The 26,044-nt window shown below is 36.0% G+C and overlaps 1 protein-coding gene across 1 annotated transcript in view; it reads left to right on the plus strand.

Annotated features, from left to right (window-relative positions):
- Positions 1–10,766, plus strand: part of NDFIP2 (Nedd4 family interacting protein 2) — a 65,030-nt gene extending 54,264 nt beyond the window's left edge. Inside the window, 3 exon segments of the mRNA XM_044249943.1 lie at positions 4,237–4,303; positions 7,017–7,122; positions 9,798–10,766. Coding sequence (XP_044105878.1) covers positions 4,237–4,303; positions 7,017–7,120 — 171 coding nt within the window. The 3' untranslated portion in view covers positions 7,121–7,122; positions 9,798–10,766.
- Positions 10,767–26,044: the final 15,278 nt, after the last annotated feature.

Consider the following 26,044-nt stretch of genomic DNA (forward strand, 5'->3'; position numbering starts at 1 on the left):
GTCTTCCCCCAGCTCTTTCCCTTTGTCTCTCAAAGGCCCTTTCTGGCTTCTTTTTATAAAGTCTTATCCCTGGTTTCTTTGGGATAAGGCCTAGGAGAATGATCAAGAGTGGTTTTGGGGCACCTCGGTGGCTCAGTAGGTTAAGCATCCAGCTCTTGATCTCCGTTCAGGTCTTGATCTAGGGTCATGAGTTCAAGCCCCACATTGGGCTCCATGCCCTGCGTTGGGCCCCACACCACAGAGATCACTACACTACACGACACGACACTGTCACTTAAAAAGAAAAAGTGGTTTTATTTATTGTTTTAATAAGTTTTCTTAAATGTAACCCACATATCTCAGTGCTATTGTACAATTGATAAAATGCTTAATTTCTACAAATCACATTTGTTTAAACATTGATTTCTAACTGAATGAGTCACATCCTCCTAAAATTTTCAATAGAATCACATACTAAAATGTTAGCTTTACGTAAGTGCTGCAGGCACTTCAGTTATGCACCTAGATCATTACACTGATTTAAAAAAAACTGTAGGCTTAATGTGTTTCTTCCATTGTTTTGAAGCCTACCACTTCCCAGAGTGTTAGTAATCTTACCAGACCTTGGCTCTGCTCAGACCAGATTATAGGTTTTGGTTATTAATCCAGTGATTCTTGGGTAGTATCTGTGACTTGCCTTCTTCTCAGATGATCAGAATCTGAGCCAGTGTAAGAACAGCTCCCTGACAGATTCTTTTTCTAATTTCATTTTTAAAAAATAATGAGGTGGATTCTCACCATGAGCGTAAATCTGTTAAGGTGTTAGGGAGCACACAAAGATAAAGCACAATCCCTGCCCTTGCAGAAGTGATTACTAGAAAAACCTCAAAAGAAGCTAGATGTGTCTAGTGGTTATTATTATGTTAGTAATAATATTACTACTATAATAGTAATATTATATAGTAGTAATAATATTACTACTAACTATAACTATATTATGTTAGTAATAATAACTATTATTCAAATGGATCTCTCATCGTAGTCACAGAACACAAAAATGATTTGAGGACTGCTTTCTCAACTCTCCTAAACTTAATAAGTTTATGTATTTGGAGTCATTTAAAAAAAAAAAAAAAAAAGTCCAGTCCATAGTATGCAACCTATGCTTTCAGGGTGTTAGGGCCTAATTCTCTTATAGTACCCCTAGTTGAGAGGCAGTTGTTTATCTGGTAAGTAGTGTGATGTGATAAGATGGGAAGCTTAAATTCAAAGACTGGGGATTCTCAGAGTTCTCTGAGGTATATATTAGCATCAAGTTTGGTCACCAGGACTGTTTCATTTCCCTTTAAAATACCACTACTGGGGCGCCTGGGTGGCTCAGTGGGTTAAGCCACTGCCTTCGGCTCAGGTCATGATCTCAGGGTCCTGGGATCGAGTCCCGCATCGGGCTCTCTGCTCAGCAGGGAGCCTGCTTCCCTCTCTCTCTCTGCCTGCCTCTCCATCTACTTGTGATTTCTCTCTGTCAAATAAATAATAAAATCTTTAAAAAAAAAAATAAAATAAAAAAAAAATAAAATACCACTACTGAGGGGCACGAGGCCCGCTCAGTTTGAAGAGCACGTGACTCTCTATCTTGGGATTGTGAGTTTGAGCCTCACATTATGTGTAGCGATTATAAATAAATAAATAAATAAGCTTTAAAAAAAAAAAAAACCCACACAAAATGTGCTTTAAAAAAAAAAATACTGCTATTGGGTTAAGGTTAATATGCCTTTGGTGTATATTGAGAACTGATACAAGAAAAAGATTTTTAAGAATCTTTTTTTATCAAATAATAATAGCTGTCTTTCATTGGATATGTACTATATTTCGAGCATAATTCATTGCAAACACCAAATTCTTGACTCCTACTTGTATCAGTGATGCTCTTAATAGTCCAGCCACTTTCTTGATGATGAAGCTGAGACTGAAAAAAGTTGAGTAACTTGCTTGCTATCCCAGAGTTTGATGGATTCGGATCTCGCTAGGTCTCAGTTCACTGCCTGTTCTAATTCTGTCCTGCCTCTGTGCCACTGTACTTTGACTTCCTTACCATGCTGTAAGCGGTAAATGCCCTGGGAGTGCTGAGAGAAAGGTTTGCTTCTCAAAGCCTGGTGTTTTGTTTTATTAGGCAATAAGTAATTTATAAATTTATAATTTATAAATCATAGCTTTTCTTTTTGTTTTTGAGTTGACACTCTGATTTAGTGTAAATATCTCTCACTGATTCTGGTATTATTTCTAAGGCATTTGGTGTTTTTTATTGTTTATTTAAAAATGAATATGTGTTTTGTTAAAAACTAACAACCCTTTTTGAAAGTAGAATGTAAATAATAAACTACTGGTGTTATATTAATAAAATAAAATTAGATAAATTCTTAGTGTCAGTTTGGAAAACTTTATTTTCCAAAGTGTGATTTTTGCATCCTGTGATTGGCCAATCAACATGATTTTTACTCATTAAAAAACCCCAACTTGGCTCAGCCCTCTGACTATAGGTATTTTAAAACATTTTTGCTCACTCAGTAATGAGCCCAAAAGCTTATTTAAAAACCATTTTACATAGTGAGTCTTTCTTTGACTTCAAGGTGAACGTGATTTTATTTTTTCATTTGGGAGTAAATAAAGACTAGCTTTGGTAAATATTTTTGGTGAAGAATGATGTTCTTACTTTCTTGGTTGCCTCTTGCCAGGTACTATTATTTATTAAGTATTTTCTACAATATATTTAAAAATTAGAAAGTTAAAAATGTATTGCCTTGGTTCTTTATTTCTTTTCGTTCTTATACACTTTAAAGCCTATATGAAAATCTTCTATTTCTAATTATTAGTCACTTGATTAAAATGTGTATTGCAGTCCTACTTTACCAGCTATATTTCCCCAGTTGTTTAGTTCTCCCTTGTACATATTTTAAAGATGTAGAAGTGTGTGGGATCTGCATCTATAATGGTGCTTTAGAAATTTTAATTTTTGAAATTTCTAAAACCCTAAGCCAATAATTTAGATTATGGTTCATTTATTAATTGTAAATACTTCCTGTAGAAATACTTAAAAGATTTTAAAAAACATCATTAGTACATATGCTTCCTAAATAGTGTTGTTATTTATAATTTATAAGTACTTTAGTTATTACAAACCTATTGGATTTTTAAACTTTTGTGGAAATGACCAATGAATAGTTGGAAATAGTTACCAAAATAAAGTACGAGGTACTTTTAATTTCAGATTTGAGGGCAAATCTCCATTTGACAAAGTTATTTTTAGTCAAATCGGATTCAGTTTGGAGTCAATGAATGGAAACAGAGTAAATAAAACAAAGTAATTTATAGTAGTTTTAGACTAGGTTATATAAAACACTTTCAAAAAATAACATTTGGAATATTGTTTAGGTGCTAAAGGGTAATAGGGAAGAATTAATTATCTGAAGTAACTGAAGAAAATTAGATTGACTTAAAAAATTTTTTTAAAATAATAAATCATAACCTCCAGAGGCTAATCAAGGAAAAGATACCTATGTTCAGTATCCTCAAACTCTGCCTTCCAGCTGCCTGTTTATATTCTCATTTCACAGAGAGTATAAAACTGTCTACCATGGTCACTAATAAGAACTGTTGAAATGCCAGTTTAAGGTTCATTGAGCTGTTCTCAGCTCACTGTTGGGAACTGAATACTGGAGCGTCTAGTTTGAAAATAAAAAGACTCTAATGAGTTGGGGGTCTTTATGTGCCTAGTATTCTTGGCAGTGATTAACAGTAGGGGGTGTACAGAAGGTCAAAAGCTCTTCTTTTTAGAGGTCAGGCGAACATCCCCATCTGATAAGATTAAACTAATGTGGCTTTTGGTGTTAATATCTAAAGCAGCGGGTTGCTGTAGTGTGTTTGGGATGGTAGTTGTGGCTTTGAGAGATTATGAAAAACGAACTGACATGTGAACTCTTTAATGAGAAAGTTGGATTCAGATATATAGATTTTACCTTTCTTACAATTTTGAAACTGGTTTTTGTTTCTAAAATATTTTGTATAAGTTTGTTATTATATATAAGATTTTAAAGTTTGTTTCCTCAAATTATTATGTATGTCATTAAGCATCTTTTTCCTCTTTGTGTTGTTTTAAGTGCAAGAGATGATTTGAAGTAAATTGTTCTGAAACTGAGATTGATTTATGATTTTCAAATTTAGGTATATAAATATGGTTAATATTTTATGTTCACTCCATAGTTTTCTGATTATTTTACTGGATATTTCAATGGACAGTATTGGCTTTGGTGGATATTTCTTGTACTTGGTAAGTTTATTTCTAATGCATTTCAACTTTGAATTTGCATTTAGTTTAACTTTGATATTTCTCCAGATTGTAAGATGTAAATACATTGTATTGAAACTTAACGTGGAAATATTTTTTTTTACTGTAAAGTTCTCATATCCAGATACTTAATATCATCTCAGTTATTGGGATAATTAATTATACATTGCACTCTAGATTTCTGATTGAAAATTCAGAGTCTGTCAATTTAAAAAATCAGTAGTTGGATGACAATTGAATATTGCAAAACTTGAAATCCTGAAATGATTTAAAAAATTGTCTTCAGCATTTATTTTGGAATATATACATGGCATAATTTCTTTGAATGATCCTAGGATATCTTGAGAGTAGGATAATTGGATGTTCTATGCATTTTCTTACTTTTGGAGTATTGAAACATTCTTTATACTTTTGAAATGTACCCTGCATTAATCATTAATCAGTCAGGCATAAGGAAGGGCTTCATGCCCAATGATCACAGTACTTCTGTTAAGTTTTCTTTCTACAAGGCATGTCTTTTTATTAATATTGATGAATTTTATGAATTTTCAATTTTTGTTCTAGGGATTTTCACTTTAGATGTATGATAAGTTAGTCTCAAAATCACGTAATGCCTTTAATCTACATTTTAGATTTATTTACTGACATGAAGAATATCCTCTCTACTGAAGTTTAAAAGCCCACATTTCTTTAGTAACATAATTGTACCAGAAAATATTGGCATTTCAGTAGGTGGCAGTGTTCTCATTGAGTTTTTGTTCATTCCTGGTGTTGGATCTTTAGGATCTTTAGGAAAACAAATTCTTAGTGGTCAGTTAAGGTCAGTAAAGATCCTGTATTCTTTCTCTTAACAATTAATAATGAAATTATTCTATGATTTTGTTAGGAAGCCAGACTCTTAAAAGGATTTAGGCAGTTTTTGTGTTGTTAATTGTGTTCTGACTCCTGAATTTTGTGCCTGTTACTGAGTTTCTTACTTAAAAGTGAAAAAATACAAAAAGTCTTTTAGGTATTTAAGCATATTAAATAAGTATATTTGCTTCTAAATATTGTAAGGATTGAATGTTAGGAGGACAACTATAGGGCCCAGTGAAATGCAGAGCACCACCCCATTTCCACATCAGAACCACAGTCTAGCATTTAGGGAATTGTGAAAATTTAACCCACTGAGCCACTCAGGCACCCCAAGGGAATTGTGAAAATTTAATCCATGGTAAAAATGTTCCTCTCACATATACCCAGAAGAATGTTGAGTACATTGTAGAACACCGAGAAACAATAGCTGCTGAATGATTGGTTTCTAGATAGGAACTGGCTTATTTTAGAAAATGCCTGAGCAGGACAAAATAGTCTTAGAAACAGCGATTTTCATAGACAAAAGTAGGGATTTCACAAATAATTTTGGTTTATATTTTTCAATAATACTTTTACATTTGGATCACAATACCATTATCTTTGAACAGCATCTGGAAGAACATGAGTGTGGAATTCAGAGTGGGAGTCACAAATGGAAGGAGTGAGGATATGGGAAGCATATGGGCTCAGATTTAGCTGAAATTTATACCACTTGCTTAAGTCATTATTTGTGTATCTTCCATCATTTCTTTTTATTATATCCATGCTTCTTTTTTTAGTGCTTTGATTACTGTCTTGGAGTTGGGGTACAAATTTAGTTTGGGAGTTTGCATTTTAAATTGACAGACTCTTGATGAGGAAAGTTGCATGCATGTATATCTTACGTTTTTCTGTTTTTGTTTTGCCCCCACCCATTATCTAGTTAAAAATTGACTGAAGTTGTTAAATGTTTTCCTTAGAATTCTATGTTTAAAAAGTGTATCAAAGAATTTACTAATAATGCTAATGTTTTTTTACTTTGCTAATATTTTCCATCTGAAACTTTGAAGAATTTCACTGGCATTGTTTTATTAATTACTAAGGATACCTGTTATGTAAATGGTTGTTACTTAAAAAAGCCTGTTATAGAGAATACTTAGATAGATAGAAGATCTGTCCCACATCGTTTAAGAAATCACTAGAGTAGTTGCTTCCCAATTCTTTCCTGATTCTTCTTATCTAAATTTGTATTACAAATTAGTCTTTTTTTATTACTTGAAAATAAGAATTAATAATTAAATTTTTATTTAAATAACACATATCTTCGAATACAGATTTTACCGATGACAGGCACTTGATATTGGTAGACAGGCTTATTGGTTTTATCCCACAATTGTTAGCAAATTACTTGCATATATTCTTTCTTGAATAACTTATATCAGTAAATATGTGTTAGTATGCTTAGTCGTTATATTAATTGAAAAGTTTCATGTAAAAATGGATTTCCCTGAGTTAAATCAGCTTAAATGCATTAGGTATCTTTGCCATTTTAAGAAATCGTGGAATAAATGTATACTTTTGTGTAATTCTGGATTTTCATGACTGAATTTGCTTTACTTTAATTTTTATTTAAATTTAGATACATCTGGACTTAACAAATTGAAAGAATTTGGGAAGGCAGTAAACTTTTATTATATTTTTTCATGATTTTATCATTATAGTGTAAAATACCATGGAATGAATAGAATTTTACAGATTAAATTCCTTAAGCCAAGTGGATCTTGTTTATAATTGTCTATTTTAAATTGTTGCCCTCTCTGAATAAGAACATAATGCAGCTGTATTATTTTAACGGTTTCAGGCCTGCTGCTTTTCTTCAGAGGATTTGTTAATTATCTAAAAGTCAGAAACATGTCTGAAAGTATGGCAGCTGCTCATAGAACAAGATATTTCTTCTTATTATAGAGGTAAGAAATAGACATTAAATCTATTCCCTTCAGATATTCATATTCACCAGATGAATATTATGTGTACTCTTATTATTTACTTAAGCTTAGCGTATTTAATATGTTGTTATATTGTTAACAATCAACTAATTAAGATTTAGTAAGTTGTGAAGTTTTTAAGATTTTTTAAAATTGAATTTCATAAATTTTAATTTTTAAAATATATAATGAATAAAAAACTTTAGGTCAGACTTTCTAAACTTATTTTTTAAGGATTAACCACAGGATATAAGCAACCATTAGCACACAATATAAAGGATGAAAAAACAAAATACAACAAAGCACTTACACAGAAGGGATGGGGATTTTGTATAAAACAATGAGAAATCCAGACGTGGTTTAAAAAAAAAAATTTGTGGTTGAAAAGAAATTCTCCATGCACTGATCTTAAAAAAAACTGGATCAAAGAATAAAAGTTGTGTGAAGAAAGTAGGAGCTCTGATAGTTTCCTTAATGTCTGTCAGTTTGTATCAACAACGAAGGCTTCAACTTGAATAAATGGGAATAAAGAAATGAGCAGAGGTTGTCTTACTAGTTATCCAGTGAGTTTCTGGAGGCTGCATGCAGCTCGCTAGTAGTTTCTGCACATGAGCAGATCTCATATCTCTATTTTCTATAATAGACTATTTTTGTTATTGAAATACACTTAACATACAGTATATTAGCTTCATGTGTACAACATAGTGATTTGACATTTGTGTATTTTGTGAACTGCTCGCCGCAATAAGCCTAGTTAACATTTGTCACCATACAGAGTTAATACAAATACAGTATTACTGACTGTATTCCCCATGCTGTAATTTATGTCCCCATGACTTACTTGTTTTGTAACTAGAAATTTGTAGCTCTTGATCCCCTTCACTCATTTTGCCCCCATCCCCAAACTCCTTCCCCTTTGATAGCTACCTCTCTGTTCTTAGTATCTATGAGTTTAGGTGTTGTTTTATGTTATTATTGTTTTGTTGTTGTTGTTGTTAATTGAACTTGTAAGTGAAATCATGCAATATTTGTCTTTCTCTGACTTCTTTCACTTAGCATAATATCCTCAAGGTCCATCCATATTGTCACAAATGGCAAGATCTTTTTTATGGCTGGGTAGTATTCCATCCTGTGTATGTATTCCATATATATGAGTAGTATGACATCATACATTTTATATATATATATATATATATATATATATATATATATATATGGAACGTACACATACCCTATATCTTTAAACGTTCATCTATTGGTGGGCACTTGGGTTATTTTCCATATGTTGACTTTTGTAAATAATGTTGCAGTTAACAGGAGTGCATCTATCTTTTTGAATTAGTGTTTTCATTTTCTTCAGATAGATAGCTAGAAGTAGAGTTGTTGGATCATAGGATAGTTCGATTTTTAATATTTTGAGGAACCCCCATATTGTTTTCTAGAGTGGTTGCCTCAATTTACTTTCCCAGCAACACTTTACAAGTTTCCCATTTCCTTATGTCCTCACCAACATTTGTTTCTTATCTTTTTACTTATAGGTGAATATTCTGACAGAAGTGGTGTGATAATCTTGTTGTTTTTCATGTGCATTTCCCTCATGTTTAGAGATGTTGAACTTCTTTTCATGTGCTTGATGGCCATCTGTATGACTTTGGAATATGGTCTACTCAGATCCTCTGTTCATTTTTTTTTTTTTTCAAAGATTTTATTTATTTATTTGGCAGAGATCACAAGCAGGCAGAGAGGCAGGTTTACCACCCCCACCCCCACCCCAAGCAGAGAGCCTGATGTGGGGCTCGATCCCAGGACCCTGGGATCATGACCTGACCCAAAGGCAGAGGCTTTAACCCACTGAGCTACCCAGGTGCCCCCTCTGTTCATTTTTTAATTGGATTGTTTGGTTTTTTAGTTATTGAGTTGTATGGGTTTTTTTTTAACTATTTTGAATATTAACTCCTTACTGGATATATGACTTAGAAATATCTCCTCCCTCTATACTATTTTTAAAGCAAGTGCCATATACTTCCTGTCTATAAATGACTTGAACTTTTAAAGTATTTGAAATGCGTAAGCAAAGTGTCTGCTATAAAACACTTAACTTCTAGATGTATCTACAAGTACAAAATGTCAAAATGTTTCAAACTTACTATAACTGTTCTTTTCGTAAATAAATTGTATGGTTTGGGATTTGATTGCTTAACCTTTATAACATAGGAGTTTTACATAATCTAATATAATTTAGTTATTTCTGCTGAAGAGTAGTTTTATTTCTGGAAAATATTAAAGTATGCTTTTAAATGTTCTTTTACCTCTACATAGAAGGTGTCACATTTTCTTTTTAACTACTAAAATGTCTTTGCAAGCAGTAACAGTAAGAGTGTATCAGTATGTAAGATAAAAGGCAAAGTAATTTATTCGGTGTAATTATCTTATTTGCATTTTCAGGAGTCTAAAATTTAATGTAAATATTTTCTAGATGTTTTCCTTTAGAAGCTTAAACTTTGGAATATGTTCTGATATATTCTGTTTTATATTATCTTTACCAAAAGAATATTATAGACTTGATGTAATACTGTTATAAAATGTTTTTTATTATATTATCATGTAGACAATTGCAACTTAATATACTATAAGACTAATTCTTTCTTTGTCCCTAGACTGCATCGACCAGACATTCTTTTCTTAAACCAATGTGAAATTTCCAGATCATCTGTAAACCTACAACTTTAATAGGATAGAAGACTACTAAAAACAGAAGACAAATTAGTGAAGAAAAGATAGATCTGCAAAATTGAATGGCAGGATGGTTTATGCTTAAAAGCCATTTCTGTTTATTCTCTTAAATATTTAAATTTCATTTGTTTTGCACATTTGCGTATGTGCCCATGTAAAAGATTGGCGTATACTTGAAAGAAACTATAAAGTTGTCGCAGCAAAGTCCAGTTAATCAGTGTTTGATCTAATTGAAAGGGGTGAGTGAGAAACAGTCTTCCAGCATGTAAATGCCATTGACTTCTGACCTGACATTTAGTATAATAAAAATGAAATTATTAACCATGTCAAATGCTTTAGTTTCTGGCTCCTAGATTCATCTAGTAACTCTACACATGAAACGCCCTTTATATAGTTTTTTGAAAACTGCAGTGCTGATTATAGAAAAGCTTTGTCAGATTTTTGAACATGATATTTACATTATTATTTAGCAAACTCTTTCTGTAAATAACCATGCATAAATTACTTTCTGCATTGTTTTCTTAGAAACTGTGTCTGGATATCTTTCAATTAATTTAAAATTAAGTGAACTTAATATATAGAGAAAATCTGAATGTTAAAGATAGTTTGTTTTAGGACAGATTTTAAGAAGATATGGGTATTCCACATGTCCTTTAAGAGAACATCTTTTTGTTGTTTTCTTTTTAAGGGACATGCCAGGTTTAGGGATTCTCAGTCGAGAAGCTTGGTTTTTAAGATTGCCATCTTAGAGAGTCTTGCAGGAAGAGATTGTATTAGATATTATATTTATTTCATTTAAGACACTTTTGAAAATTCATTTTCTGAATAAGATATTCTCATTTGCATTTGTCTTTTTAAAAGCCAATAAAAGTATCTTTCAATTTTCATTGTAATAATTTTTTCTTTAGATGTTTAGTTTGTTAAATGAAACAAATCAGAACTTGTACTAATAGCTTCTTGCTTTATGATTGTAGAATTAACATAAAATCATATCTTGAATTAAGATATGCAAAATAATCTGTTTTCAAGTTACAGAAATGTGTCTGTGGAATATGGGAGTGTGGTGTGTGTGTGTGTGTGTGTGTGTGGCAAGAGTATGTGTGTATGTGACCATTACTACAACTGGAATCTACATTCACAAGCTACTACATTTTGCAAATCATTTTATGTCTCATCTGTTTTCTTTTCAGTTCTCTTTTTGTTTTTGAATGCCAACATTAAAAATGATGGGAATTACATCATCTTTTAAACTTAAAAATCATTTAATACAGCTATAGAGAACATAAAAAATTGGTTGTTTGTTTATAATTAGATACTGACTACTACTAAAAGATACATCTAAAACTATTCAGGGACATTTTTCCATTTCTGAAAAAATAAATTATGCTTTATAACTTCTTTTGTATTTCTCTGTATTTTCTGATTTATTTCATTGTCTTTGATAAATAAAACATGCAGTTTTGTTTTGCTAATTGAGCCTCCTATTTTTTTGTTTTCTCTCACTCATTCTCCTTTCTTACATAGAATTTTTGTTGTTTATTGAAGTACCTCTGTATCCCTTGAAGTCTAACTAGCATGGGGGTAAAGAAAAAATATTTAGTTGCCTGATTTGGAAGTTAAAATTAGAATGTACTTATAAGAAATGGAATCTCATGCTAGATTTCTTCTCTATCTCATACTAAGTTTCTGTCAACCTGTACTTCATTTTTGTGATAACTTTTAAGTGAAATTAAGCTATTATATATGGTAATTGTAGATTACTAGATGAGCTATCACATCACTTTACAAAATTTATTAGTTTTTGTGGTGTGTATCCTTGGTTTCTGAATATGGATGTGTCACTTTTGATCCAATATCAAAAACTTCACGCTTTGTTTTGATTTTTCTCCTTCCACCTTAAATCAAGTGTGCATGTTACCTGATCTCCTATAATTGGTACAATTCAGTGGTAGCCTTAAATCTCATCATCCAGTCAGGGGCATAGAATATTATTTTTAAAACTTTAACGTTCTCTTCCAGATCTATCAAATTCTACATACTTCCTTCATTCCCTGTGAGCTTGGTTAAAAGAGCTGCTATTGTGTTTGGGGGATGCTAAACCGTCTTTGCACTCTGTCTTAAAGTTTGCAAATCAGAATCTTTGATAGGGTGTCTAAATAATTTTTGAAAGAATATGATCTGGGGCTTGGAAGTTAATGCAGATATTTATTAAATTATTTTTATTACATTTGAATAAGCTAGTTAGGGCTAGGAGAATCCATTTTTATGTATTTACATGAAATCAACTGAACTTAAGGTAAAAATACATTTTTCTGTATAGTGTGTTGAGGCTTGAAATTAGAAATTTAGAATTAAAAGGCAAATCTTAATAGAAAAAATACTAATCTCTAGCCTTTTGAGTCTGTAAGTTATCTCCCATGCCTTTGAGGTGGTTCAGAAATTTTAACCTGTTAAGACAATAATCACTAATACTCTAGCAGAACCACCCACAACAGGGAAAAGTGAAATCCAAAAAACCCAGCTGGAGAAAAAAATTAGGGTTTTTTAATTTAACATTTTTCTTTTCAACTGGTCTGTAGTCCCCCCAAAGCACAAAAGTAACAAGAGTGCATCTGATCCTTTTATTTAACTGGAATGACGTATGTCCTCAGTTTGTCCTCAGCCCTGATTATTTGTTTTCTCAGCTTAAATAGTGCCTCCTCTCTCGAAAGTGTCCTAACTTAGAGAATAAATTACATGATCACCCTATGTATAACTCTGTCTGTTACTGAGAAGTGACTGCCTAAACCCACTGCCCTTTGAGAAAAGGAACTGGAGTATTAGGTCAGAAGCTAATTACTGTCACAGCCTTTCCCTTTCCTAGCCAACCCATTTGTCTGGCCTGTAGAATATGCGTAGTTTTTTGTTTGTTTTTTTAAATAGAAGTTGTATTTGAATGATTTCCAGCTTATGGTAAACAGTAAACGATGAGCTTTTATATTTTAAAACTGCTGTTAAATGTTATTTTAATTGTTTACTCTTCAAATAGTCATGAAATGTTAGTGTATTATTTTTAAAATCTCCTTCTTGATAAAGTTCAACTGTTAGATGATAATGTGCCAATTACTATTATAGGAATGTCCTTGCCCATATATAAAACGTGCTGACATGTGTTTTGCTTATTAATAAAGTTCTATAGATGTGGAAATGTGAAACTGTGCATCCTTTTGAAAATCAGTGTTAGATTCACCACATATCGCCATCCGAGCCTCACAAAATGTTTAAATGGTAGATCCCATTTGAGATGAAAACAACTGGCATGGAATTAAGTTAGAGTATGGAACAATATTAAACTTGCCACAGTAATTTGAACATTAGGAGATGGTTGGAGTTTAATACATGCCAAAAAATCAGCCTTGTGGAAATTTATCTTCATTGCTACTTTGCAGAATATCAGTGGTAATACGGGCTTATATTTTCATTTGGGACATAAGACCTACAATGCAAAAACTTCAAATTATTTAGAAGACAATCCAAAAGCTCATTCCATACTTGATAAAGTTTTTAAAAAATGTTTATTTTGAACTCAGCATGTTTGGTTGTTTTAACCTTTCTTTGTTTTTTTTTCCCCCAAATTTTATTTATTCGTCAGAGCAGCAGGCAGAGGGAGAAGCCGGCTCCTGGAGCCCGATGCAGGACTCATCCCAGGACCCTGGGATCATGACCTGAATCGAAGGCAGATGCTTAACTGATGGAGCCACCCATGGCACCCTTAACTTTTCTTTCTTGATATTTTCAGCTTAGCTTTCATTCTTCTATTTTTTTGAGAGATTGAGCTTTTAAAACCCACTTGATTTTCATGAAAACCATAAAAAAAATCCAGTAGCTAAATAGAGTATTACTTTTTTAAAAAAGATTATTTCAGAGAGAGAGAGTGGGGGAGGGGCAGAGAAGCGGTGGAGAGAATGTCAAGCAGACTCCTCACTGAGCGCAGAGCCCAGTGCCGGGCTCGATCTCACCACCCTGAGATCATGACTTGAGCTGAAACTAAGAGTCAGATGCTCAATGGACTGAGTCACCCAGGTTCCCCTAGAGTATTCCTTTTGCGGCAGTTGAGGTTATGGAAGGCCAAAATCATACACTTCTGGTTCTTAGAAACTTAGAGGTGGCTTTTCTCTCTCTCACACTTGGAAGAAGAGTCACTGTATTACTTTCCTGCTCCCATTTGTGTTTGTTTTACTTAGGTCAACATTTTACCTTCAGCGACACAAGAAGGGATATAGGTTATCCTTTATGTAACAGCATAACTTCTTTTAGCTTTACCAGAAACATAGCAAAATTAACAAGTAAAACAATAGTTTAACCAAAGCTCAGATGAAATCTGGAGGAACCTCTGCACACAGATTATGAAAAATAGATAACCTTGTTGGAAAGTATGAGCTCTTCAGAGATTCAAGAACAGTACTTGTATGTAAATCCCTAGTGTGGAAATAAATTTATCATTCCTTTCCCATCGAACTTAGTTTCTCAGCCATCTGAATTGCTGCATGTTAGTGATTTGGTTTGCCTAGGCAATTGATGGGATTTGGACTCTAAAATTTTTAGTTTTCATCTTACTCAGAGATAAGACCTCAAGACTTTTTTTTTTTTTAATTAAGTAGGCTCCACGCCCAACTTGAGGCTTGAACTCCTGACCCTAAAATTAAAGAGTCGCATGCTCTACCAACTGAACCAGCCAGACACCCCAAGACATAAAAACCCTTAATTGCTAGTAAGCATTGATGATGGAGTAAGTGTGAATTATCACTTCCTATGTCCAGGTTTTAAGATGACCAGCAGACTATGGAAAACAGGATCAGTTCATTGAGAGTTACAGACTTCTAAAAGATAAAGGGAGTCTTAACATTTCCTTAATCCAGTGGGATCTCCAGGGATGAATTTTTTTTACTTATTTTTATTATTTTTATTTGTTTTAGGGAGGGAGGGGAGGGGCAGAGGGAGAGAGAGAATCCCAAGCAGGCTCTATCTATGCCCAGCACGGAGCCCTTAGGGCTCAGTCCCACAATCCTGAGATCATGACCCCAGCCAAAATCAAGTCAAAATCAAGAGTTGGACACATAACTGAGCCACTCGGGGGACCCTCCAGGGATGAACTCTTAACCTACTGAGCCACCCAGGCGCCCCCAGGGATGAACTCTTGATTGAAGGATTCTTAGGACCTCTTCTTTAGAGCTGGGATTGTTATTCAAAATGGTGCCTTATAATCAACTGGAAGTTTGAGGGAAACTAACATTCTAGCTTCCATTACAGAGGGTCCAGTGCAATACACCTGTCCTATAAGGGCACATTTCCTTACCAAGTTTAAAGTTCTGGAATTTTGGTCTGGTAGGAATCCACTCCTTTTCTTTTTCATCATTGTGTGCTCTCTGTAGCTATCTCCTTGTACCTAGCTGATGGAGAGGTACAGTGTTAGACTCAATGTATCAGACTTCTTTCAGGGAAAGGGAAAGGCACATAAAACAGATCTTAAAGAGTTAATGAGCATTTTTTGAGTTCTTTATGACCTCTTTGAATAGAGCATTTCTGGTTTTCAGGCCTTTATCCACACAACCTGGCTTCGCAGAGCAGTGTGGGAGTGTTGGAACAGAATAGAAGTGTTGGTTGTTTTCTCAGTAATCCTGTAAAGTGAGCAGAATTGGATTAATATTCACATAGTTGATTTTTCCTGCCTCAAGAAATGTAACTTCATTCTACTAGCACCTACCTCCCTTCGTCTCTTGTTGAGGAACCTCTGGATTATTAAGAGAAGCAGCTTTATGCAACAGAAAGACTGGGTTTTGGAGCCAGGCTAACTAACCCTGAACTCCAATGTCAACTTCCATGCAAGCACAGACAATTTCCTTAACCAAAGTCAGTTTCCTCACCCGTTTGTTGGGAAGTGCAGAATGTTGGGAAAGTTAGGTGAGAGATATGCAGAAGAGGCATTCTGACCGCTTTGCTCACTGTGTTCCCTGACCAGACCGCCGTGTCAGAAGATGCCTCAAGGATTTGAAATAAGCCCTTGCCTGATGTGGACCTTGCACTGGCCGAGAAGGGTGCTTATAATAGTGTCATGCTGACCTAGTGTTGGTTCCTCATATCTTCTCTGCAGCAAGTGGAATCAAAGCAAAATTACCTTAGGTGACAACTGATTTTAAGGGACACAGTCATGCAAAGGGGAAGGGAGTTGCCTGTTTGACAAGCAGTAAAACATTCCAGCTGGTGGGGTGGTAGCTCACACAGATCTTTCCAGGCCAAAGTGTGGAGGCCCCAAAACCAGTCCCTCAGAGCTTCACTGATTGGGATGATGTTACTTCTTACAGGTACCCCCCGCTTTTTGAAAGTTCATGGTATGCCACTTCACTTTCATGAGAAACCTACATTGGTTCTCGTTTCCGCAAACCGGAAGTAATCCAAAGAAGATTTTTGCTTTAATGAAGAAAGGTGAAAAGCAAAAATAGCATTCAGTGTTTGTTTTGCTGTGAGCTATTACAGGGGCAGTGGGCACTCCTAGCTTCTTCCCCTGACCTACCCTTAAGCATCGAGCCCTGGAGCTCTGAGCTACATCTGTGAGCATCTGTGTCTTAACCTGATTTGTGCATTTGTTAGCAAGATGTGTCCTAAGGTGTCAGAAAAGCCCGAGAGAGATGATTTGGGGGATCTAGGAATGCTCAGAAATAAATGGTAATAAATTTAATGATAATTGCTTTCATATAGATCTGTGGTAATCGCTTCTTCACTTTGTACGCTTTGGCTGGCGAAGGTTTCGTAGCAATGCCCTGCTTCCGGAGAGCGGGAGAAACCTGTAATTCGTGCCGCACCGCTGTTGCTCAGGGAGCCAATGCTCTGAAATCCTGGTTGAGAAGTGATCAGAAAACAGTTTGTAGACAGGTTGTTTCTGATTCTAGGAATTCGAGGACTCATCGGCTTTCTTTTATTGTGGGTTCTTAATCTTGAATTTATTTTCAAAAATGTCTTTTACCTTGGAAGGGAAATACTTAGATGGGAATTAGGTCTCCTAGACTCTACCCTGATAATTGGGGTCAATTAAAAATTTTTGAGTACCTGGGATGTCCGGGTGGCTCAGTTGTTAAGTGTCTGCCTTTGGCTCAGATCATGATACTGGGGTCCTGGGATCAAGCCTCACATCGGGCTCCCTACTCAGCAGGAAGCCTGCTTCTCCCTCTCCCACTCCTCCTGCTTGTGTTCCCTCTCCCTCTGTCTCTCTCTCTCTTTCAACTAAATAAATCTTTAAAGAAGATTCTTTTTTGAGTGCCAAAGGGATGGTGCTGTTGCCTTCACAGGTCAGCCACCCACCCTATTCATTTTTCCACCTTCTTCAAAATGAGCTTAAATATCATCTCTTTGGGGAAGGTCCATTCTCTCTCATCCTCTCGGTCTGACCCAGTCCTCTTGGTTTTCATAGCCCCGTGTATTCTTTCTGTCGAGGCACACAGGACTCTGCATTATCATTACTGACTGTGGTGCTAACTGTCCTCAGTTGCAGATACTAAATCGTACCCAACTTTGTATGCCTCCCCAACACTCAGTACAGCTCAGTACATTGGAGGGGTGGACGGGATGGCTGCTACCACCAGGCTGTGGATGCACCACGAGACCTACAGTGCCTTCTGCCATTTAACTCAGAGTCAAATGGAGGGAGCTCTATACTCAGAAAAATGTGCTAATGTGAGGTGGGGACAGAAATCCCCGGTCCAAACACTTGATCTCAGGGGAGAACCTGAACACCCTTCTCTGCAGAGGTGACACCGGGAACTAGAGCTTATAGAGAACAGAGAAGTGGGCAGGTATGTTTAAATGTATCACCAACATGTCCTATTTGGCCATCTCTTGCATGAGGCTCTGCCATTCTCAATCCTCGAAAGGAAGGAACCGTTCTTCCGGTTCTCATGGGGCTTCATCGGAGCCTCTCTATTAGCCAACCATGTTCTGCTGTGTGGCACGGTCATTAGCATTCATGCCTCGTCACTTCTGCTCGAGGCCAGGATCCATGCCTGGCATTACTACGTAGCTTTTAGTGGGCGTGGCGCTTGAAAACTCAAGCATGTCTCTGTGAACCATCACTTAGCCACCACAGATACTACAGACCTCAGAAGTTAACAAGGTGCAGGCACCCTCTTCTCCAAATACATGGTACAAGAAGTATATAGAAGAAATCGTGTTCTCTCTCACATATCTTCCAATCTTTTTCTCCCTCTCCGGAAGTAACCACTGTTAACTATTTATGATATACTCTTACAGACTTTTTCCACATAGTTTTTTTTTACTAGGATGGCCCTGTTCTCTGTGATGTCAGCAGAACTTCTGGTTTCATCTAAAGGTGAGCTGATTTCAGGTACATCATATCTCAGGTACAACGTCTGAGACAATGTGCCTTTTTTGCTGTATTCCAGGAGGCAGCTCTAAGAGGAGATGACTGCTTCTTCCTGAAATGCACTTTGTTTGTAATAAACCAGGGCTTTTCATCTTGATTCTTTAGTCTCTACGTGAGGGATGGCTTGTGGCTTCTGGGCCTATGAGAACTGGGCTAGTCCGGGATCTGATATTTGTGGCATTTAGAAGCCCTGCTTTCTGATCTGCTGATAGGTCTATTTTTGGCAAGAATTTTTCTGGTACTGGTTTATTCAGAGGAAAGGGGTTGGGGTTGACAAGACTATCCAGGCGGGGTAGGTTTAGGGAAGACCAAAGTGATTCTAGGTTTAAAATTAATTTCCCTTGTTTCAGGACCAAAATTGTGTTCCAGGATGTGGCAGTCACTGTTCTCTGGCTAAACCAACAGACATTTATAACCCCTCCTTCTCTCTGCCCCAATTCTTCCTTACTTGAACTCAAGGGTGACATCTGGAGCTGAAGCAACTATCTTGTGCCACTGAGGCAACAAAGCAGGAAGGAAGGAGGAGCCTTGATTTTGCTGACATCACAGAGCACTGCATGAGTCTTGGACCTGCCTACCTTTTAACTTTCTGCTCACTGAGAAAAATAATTGCTTAGTTATTGTCAGTCAGGTTTCTGTTACTGATATTTAAGAATAAGTCAAACTGATACATAGCTATAACCGTCCATTTCCCCAAAGCCATCCATTTCACCAGAAGAGCTGCTCAGGTCATCAGAAATCACCAACATGAAAAAGGAGTCATAAGACTTACCTGCCCACAGGGGTCACTGACCATCCAGGCTCCTTGTACTTGGTTTGCGGATTGTCCATCAACTCAGTGGTTTTACTGGGTTTACATGTATTTTACTCATGCCTTCCTTCATTCTCTTTTTTTCTCCTATTGGGAGTCCCATGGGGTGACTAACTTCCCAACAACTGCTTCCAGAAATGGCCTTCGTGAAAATGTCAGCAGCCACAATTCAACCACTATCCCCAAGATCATTGGATGCCACCCACGTTACCCATCAACAAAACTTTGCCAGGGGAAGAGGGTGTCATATTCCAATTACTGCTTGGTAAAACAGCAAATGAGGGTAACTATTGAGAGATATGATTTCAGTGCCATTGTATTGCCTGTAAGGTGACTGTTACTGTATATTGTCTCTGTTCCTTTCTGATCTACCACTTGTAGGCTCTCTCTTTGCTCAGAGGACCCCTTTCAGTATTTCCTGTAGAGCTGGTTTGGTGTTTACAGATGAATGGATCAAGAAGATGTGGAATATATACACAATGGAATACTATGCAGCCATCAAAAGAAACGAAATCTTGCCATTTGCGACAACATGGATGGAACTAGAGCATATCATGCTTAGCGAAATAAGTCAAGCGGAGAAAGACAACTATCATATGATCTCTCTGATATGAGGAAGTGGTGATGCAACATGGGGGCTTAAGTGGGTAGGAGAAAAATCCATGAAACAAGATGGGATAGGGAGGGAGACAAACCATAAGTGACTCTTAATCTCATGAAACAAACTGTGGGTTGCTGGGGGGAGGGGAGTTGGGAGAGGGGGGTGGGGTTATGACATTGGGGAGGGTATGTGGTTTTGGGTAAATTGGAAGGGGAGGTGAACCATGAGAGACTATGGACTCTGAAAAACAATCTGAGGGGTTTGAAGTGGCAGGGGGGTGGGAGTTTGGGGTACCAGGTGGTGGGTATTATAGAGGGCACAGCTTGCATGGAGCACTGGGTGTGGTGAAAAAATAATGAATAATGTTTTTCTGAAAATAAATAAATTGGAAAAAAAAAACCCAGCAAATGAGAATGGCCCACGTGCCAAAGGACACTCCATTTTGGAATGATACAACTTTCAAATGTATGATACTGGTTTGTATTTTCAGAAATGAAACCAAGTCTGATTCTTCAGAGCCAAGGAGGTTTCTAGGTAGAGACCCTAATGCTTAATGGGCCCTAAAACACTCACTGTCTCTCACCTGCCCTGAGTTCTGCCCTCAGTGTAGTACAGGACGAATGACTCAGAGGTTCATTGGCGTCCATACCAGCGAAGCTTGCACAGACACTTCCCTAAAAATGTGTCTGCAGTGATTACAGCTTTGAGCATTGCTTTGCCCATCCCCTTAATGTTAGTCAGAAATACATATTTTCTCACTCCAACCTATTCCCCAGGAAAAAATCATTTTCTCAGAGAAGAGTTAAAGGTTATGTAATAATTCCTATAGAAATAAGACTTCAGTTTCCAGATTCTGACATTGATTACTCAACTCTGTGTAGCAGAACACAGAAGAAATGTAGGAAAAAAGATCCGGGACTCTGTACACCTACTTGTTCATAGTGATTATCTGTTACCTTCTCTCCTCTTTGTTTCTGCCTCCCTTACCTCCTACCCTTTCTCCCTTTTCCCCTCCTCCCCCTTTACCATTTCTTTGCTAACACAAACTTAGTTTATCATTGTCTGAAGTCAAGAGAAAAGGCCAAATATAAACAATTCTGAAAGAGAAATTACTTGTAATGTGAGCTTCATTCTGTGTGTTAACTTCAGTCATTTGTTTACATCTGGCAAACTTCTGGGTCCTCAGATTCTAGGAAAAATGTTTCTAGGAATGCTAATATTTTACAATTTGTGAATTAGAGGTTTTTTAATTTTAAAATTTTTTTAAAAGGTGTACTGTACTGTTGGAAGATGGGGGACATTCCTCCACCACCTTTGATGTTTCTTCCATGTGGACGAAATGTAATTAGTGTAGCTCCTAACCTCCCTCTTTATTAGCTCTTCCTCTGGGGAGTAATTTATTTGATGGGTAAATTTGAAATGTAAATACTTAGGTATGTTCTGCTCAGACTCTTTTCTTCCTCTGGGGAGCTAGCAGCTCACAGGAGTTCCAGTTGTGCTCTGTTCTTCAGGGCAAGGTCTGCTCTGCCCCTGTGCGAGGGAGGAAGTCTAACACGAGCTGGGTAGGGTATATCTGCCTAATTCTTGAGTTCATTTAACTAAACTATGCCCTCAAATCTAGTTTTATCAGCATAGATATTCCACATAGATTTTTTACTGGGATGGCCTTGTCTTCTGTGATGTCAGTAGAACTTCTGGTTTCATCTAAAGGTGAGCTGATCCCAGGTACATTGTATCTCAGGTACAACATCTGAGACAATGTACCTTTTTCTCTATATTCCAGGAGGCAGCTCTCAGAGGAGATAACTTTTATCAGCATAGAAGTAAATCTGTGTGGAATAAAATAAAATGAATACTTTATTTTATTTTTAAAAATATTATTTGTTTGTTTATTTGCTAGAGACAGGGAGAGCAGCAGGCAGAGGAAAAAGGAGGCTCCCCACTGAGCAAGGAGCTCAATGCAGAACTCGATCCCAGGACCCTGGGGTCATGACCTAAGCCGAAGGCAGATGCTTAACCAACTGAGCTACCCAGGTATCCCTAAAGTTAATATTTTAATTTCTCCACGTGCCACTTTTTTGTTTTATAGCTTACATATTTAAGGTGGGAAAGAGAAATGCTTTACTGGGGTCATCAGAAACAACATACGTCCCATGAGACTAGCTGTTGACTAGATGGCTCATTAGCCATCTTCGATATTCAAGACTTAAGTGCAAGACTATCTGAATTCTTATATTTGAAGTCATTTATTCATTTGCTGCCTATTTTATTTTATTCTCAAATTTTCACTTAAATTCTAGGTAGTTAACATATGGTGTAATATTGGTTTCTGGAGTAGAATTTAGTGATTCATCCCTTATATAACACCCAGTGCACATCATAATAAGTGTCCTTTTTAAGAAGTCTTTTTAGAGGAGGGTTTTTGGACAGATGCAGCAGACAAAATCAGTAAGGGCATACTGAACTCAACACCATTGATCAATGGCATGTAATTGGCTTCTATAGGACTACTTCATCCAACAACAGAACACACATTATTCTCAAGCTCACATGGACCATTCACCAAAACAGACCACTTTCTGGGCCACAGGGTACACTTTAACAATTTAAAAGAATAGAAATCACACTATGTCTGCTCTCAGATCACAGTGGAACTAAATAGATATGAGTAACAGAAAGATAACTGGAAAGTCCCCAAATGGGAAGATTTAAATAACATACTTCTAAACATATAGGTCAGATAAGAAATCTCAAGAGAAAATTTTAAGTATTTAGAACTAAATGAGAATGAAAGCACAGCTTAGTGAAAGCAGTGCTTAGAGCGAAATTTATGACAATACACATATTAGAAAAGAAGAAAGAGCTAAAATCAATAATTTTAAGTTTTTACCTTATGAAACTGAAAAAGAAGAGTGAATTAAACCTAAAGTACATGGAAGAGATAATAAGAATTAGAGTAGAAATCAATGACACTGGAAAAAGGAAATCAATTCAGAGAATCAATGAAACCAAAAGCTAGTTCTTTGAAAAGATTAACAAAATTGATAAGCCTATAGCCAGGCTAAGAAAAAAAGAGGACACAAATTACTAATATCAGAAAAGAAAGAGAAGCATTATTAAAAATCCCAAAGACAGGGGCGCCTGGGTGCCTCAGTGGGTTAAAGGCACTGCCTTCGGCTCAGGTCATGATCCCCCAGTCCTGGGATCAAGCCCCGAATCGGGTTCTCTGCTCAGCAGGGAGCCTGCTTCCTCCTCTCTCTCTGCCTGCCTCTCTGCCTCCTTGTGATCTCCATCTCTCTAGTAAATAAATAAAATCTTAAAAACAAAAATCCCAAGGACATTAGAAAAATAATAAAGTAATACAATGAATAGTCCTGTATCCTCAAATTTGATGACCTACATAAAATAGACCAATTCCTTAAAAAACACAATTCGTCAAAACTCACATAAGAAGGAATAGATGATATGACTAGGCCCATATGTATTAAATAAATCAATATTAATAACTTCCCAAAACAGAAAGCACCAAGCCAGGTGGATTCACTGGAGAATTCTACCAAACATTTAAAGAAGAAGTTGTACCAATTCTCTATAATTTCTTTCAGAAGATAGAAACCAAAGGAATATTTCCCAACTCATTTTATGAGGCCAGCATTATCCTAATACCAAAGACAATGTAAGAAAAGAAAACCACAGGCCAGTATCTTCTGTGACCATAGACATAAAAATCCTCAACAAAATATTAGCAGATCAAATCCAACAGTGCATAAAATTCAAAAATCACTTAATGTAATCCATTACATCAACAAATTAAAAATGAAGAATCACATAAATATATCAATAGATGAAGACAAAACATTTGGCAAAATTCATCATCCATTCATGGTAACACTCAGAGTAGATTAGGAATAGAGGGGAAATTCCTCAACTTGATAGTTTCCAAAAACCTAGAGCTAACATCATCCTTAATGGTGAAAACTCCAAATTTTCCCACAAAGACCAGGTACAAAGCAAGGATTTCCCCTTTCACCACTTCTTTTCAACAAAGTCCATGCTAATGTAGTTTTGCAAGAAAAGGAAATAAAAGGTATATACATAGGGAAGGAAGAAATAAAACTGCCTTTTTTTTCACAGTGGAGATGAATGAACAAAGAAATTCCTGGAACTGATAAGAAATTATAGCAAGGTTAAAGGATACAAGGTTAATAAAAGGATAAAGGTTAATAAAAAAAAAACAATTGCTTTCTCTTATATCAGCGTTGAACAAGTGGAATTTGAAATTAAAAACACAATACTATTCACATTAACACCTTTCCAAAATGAAATAGGTATAAATTGAACAAAATATGAAGAGGATCTATGAAGAAAATTATAAACCCGGTGAATAAAATTCAAGAACTAAACAAATGAAGAGATAGGGTATTTTCATAGACAGGAAGACTCAATATTGTTAAGATGTCAGTTCTTTCCAATTTGATCTATAGATTTAATGCAATCCCAATCAAAATCCCAGCAAGTTATTTTGTGGATGTCAACAGTCTGATTCTAAAGTTTATAAGGAGAGGCAAAAGAGCCAGAATAGCCAATATAGTATTGAAGGAGAAGAACAAAGTTGGAGAACTGACATGACCTGACTTCATGATTTACTACAAAGCTACAGAAATCAAATCAAAATCAGTGTGGTCTTGGTGAAAGAAGAGACCAATAGATCAATGGAACAGAATCAAGAGCCCAGAAATAGACCTAAATAAATACTATCAACTGATCTCTGGACAGAGGAGCAAAGGTAGTCTTTTCAACAAGTGGTATTGGAACAACCAGCCAACCACATGCAAAAAAAAAAAAAAAACCTAGACGAAGACCTTACACTCTTCACAAGAAGTAACTCAAAATGGGTGATAGACCTAAAAGTAAAATGCAAAACTATAAAAATCTTAAAAGGTAACGTGGGAGAAAATTTGGAGAACCTCGGGTATCATAATGACTGTTTGAAGATACAACACCAAATCCATGAAAGGAATAATTGATGAGCTGAACTTCATGAAAACTAAAAACTTCTTCTCTGTGAAAGACCAGAGAATGAGAAGACAAGTTCACAGAATGGGAAAACATATTTACAGGAGACATACCTGATAAAGGGCTACAATTCAGAATATATAAGGAACTCTTAAAATTTAACAATAAGAAAGCAAACAACCTGAATTTAAAAAAAAAAAGGCTAAATAAATAAACAAAAGGCCAAAGAGAGATTGACATCTCACCAAAGAAGAATAATACAGATGGCATATAAGCATATGGAAAATTATTCCACATCCTGTGTCATCCAGGGAAATTCAAATTAAAACAACAATGAAATACCACTATAGACCTATTAGCGTGGTCAAAATCTGAAACACTGACACCACCAAATTCTGATAGGGCTGTGGAACACCAGAAATTCTCATTCATTGCTAGTTAGAAAGCAAAATGGTACAGTCACCTTGGAAGACAGTTTGGCAGTTTCTTACTAAGCTAAACATCCTCTTACTCTAGAATCCAGCAATGGCATTCCTTGGTATTTATCTAAAGGAGCTGGAAACTCATGTCCACACCAAAACTTGCACACAGATGTTTATAGCAGCTTATTCATAATTGCTAAAACTTGAAAGTGATCAAGATGTACTTCAGTAGGTGAATGAATAAATCAACTGTGGAATATTCAGTGTAAAAAAAAGATTTTGCTTTTTGCCAGATTGAACAGGTATCACTGGGATTGTACAGAGAAAGCTCAGAAAATATTAGATTTATCCTCTTAAAAATAAGCTATTGTCCCCTCCAATAAGTTAACTATTTTCTTGGTTGTATGATTTTTGCACCATCATTTGGATTAAGGACTCCCAATAGTATCTTCCACAGTGCCCATTTTCAGTTGGTTATTGATGCCAGACGTGTTCTATCATGTCCTTGTGGGCAGTTGCATGCTGTAGCAAAAAGAAATCTGAGCTGGTATCTATCTTGTTTGAACTTCCGTAGCTGTTGGACCTTGTTTTAGAAAATGCTTACCATCACCCCCAAATGTGCTTTGGTTCTTTCTGGCTTTAACTTGTCTCCTTTGATGACCTGTTGGCAACAGTTGGCCCATTGCAGCTTCTTTTGTTTTTTTTGTATTCCCATTGTGTTCTTCTGAATTTCAGCAGTTACGTTGAAAAACAGAGAAGGAAGTGAGCAAAGGAACATGGCAGGAAGCTAGGAGTGAGAGAGGAAGAAGAGAAGGCAAACATGTAGATGAGATCTGAGGCCTTCTTCAGGGTTGCACAACCCTGAAGAAGGCACATGCATAGGAAGGGGAACCTGTGTTATGGGGGTA

The sequence above is a fragment of the Neovison vison genome, chromosome 5 (assembly GCF_020171115.1).
Source record: "Neovison vison isolate M4711 chromosome 5, ASM_NN_V1, whole genome shotgun sequence".
NCBI classification, from domain to species: Eukaryota; Metazoa; Chordata; class Mammalia; order Carnivora; family Mustelidae; genus Neogale; species Neogale vison.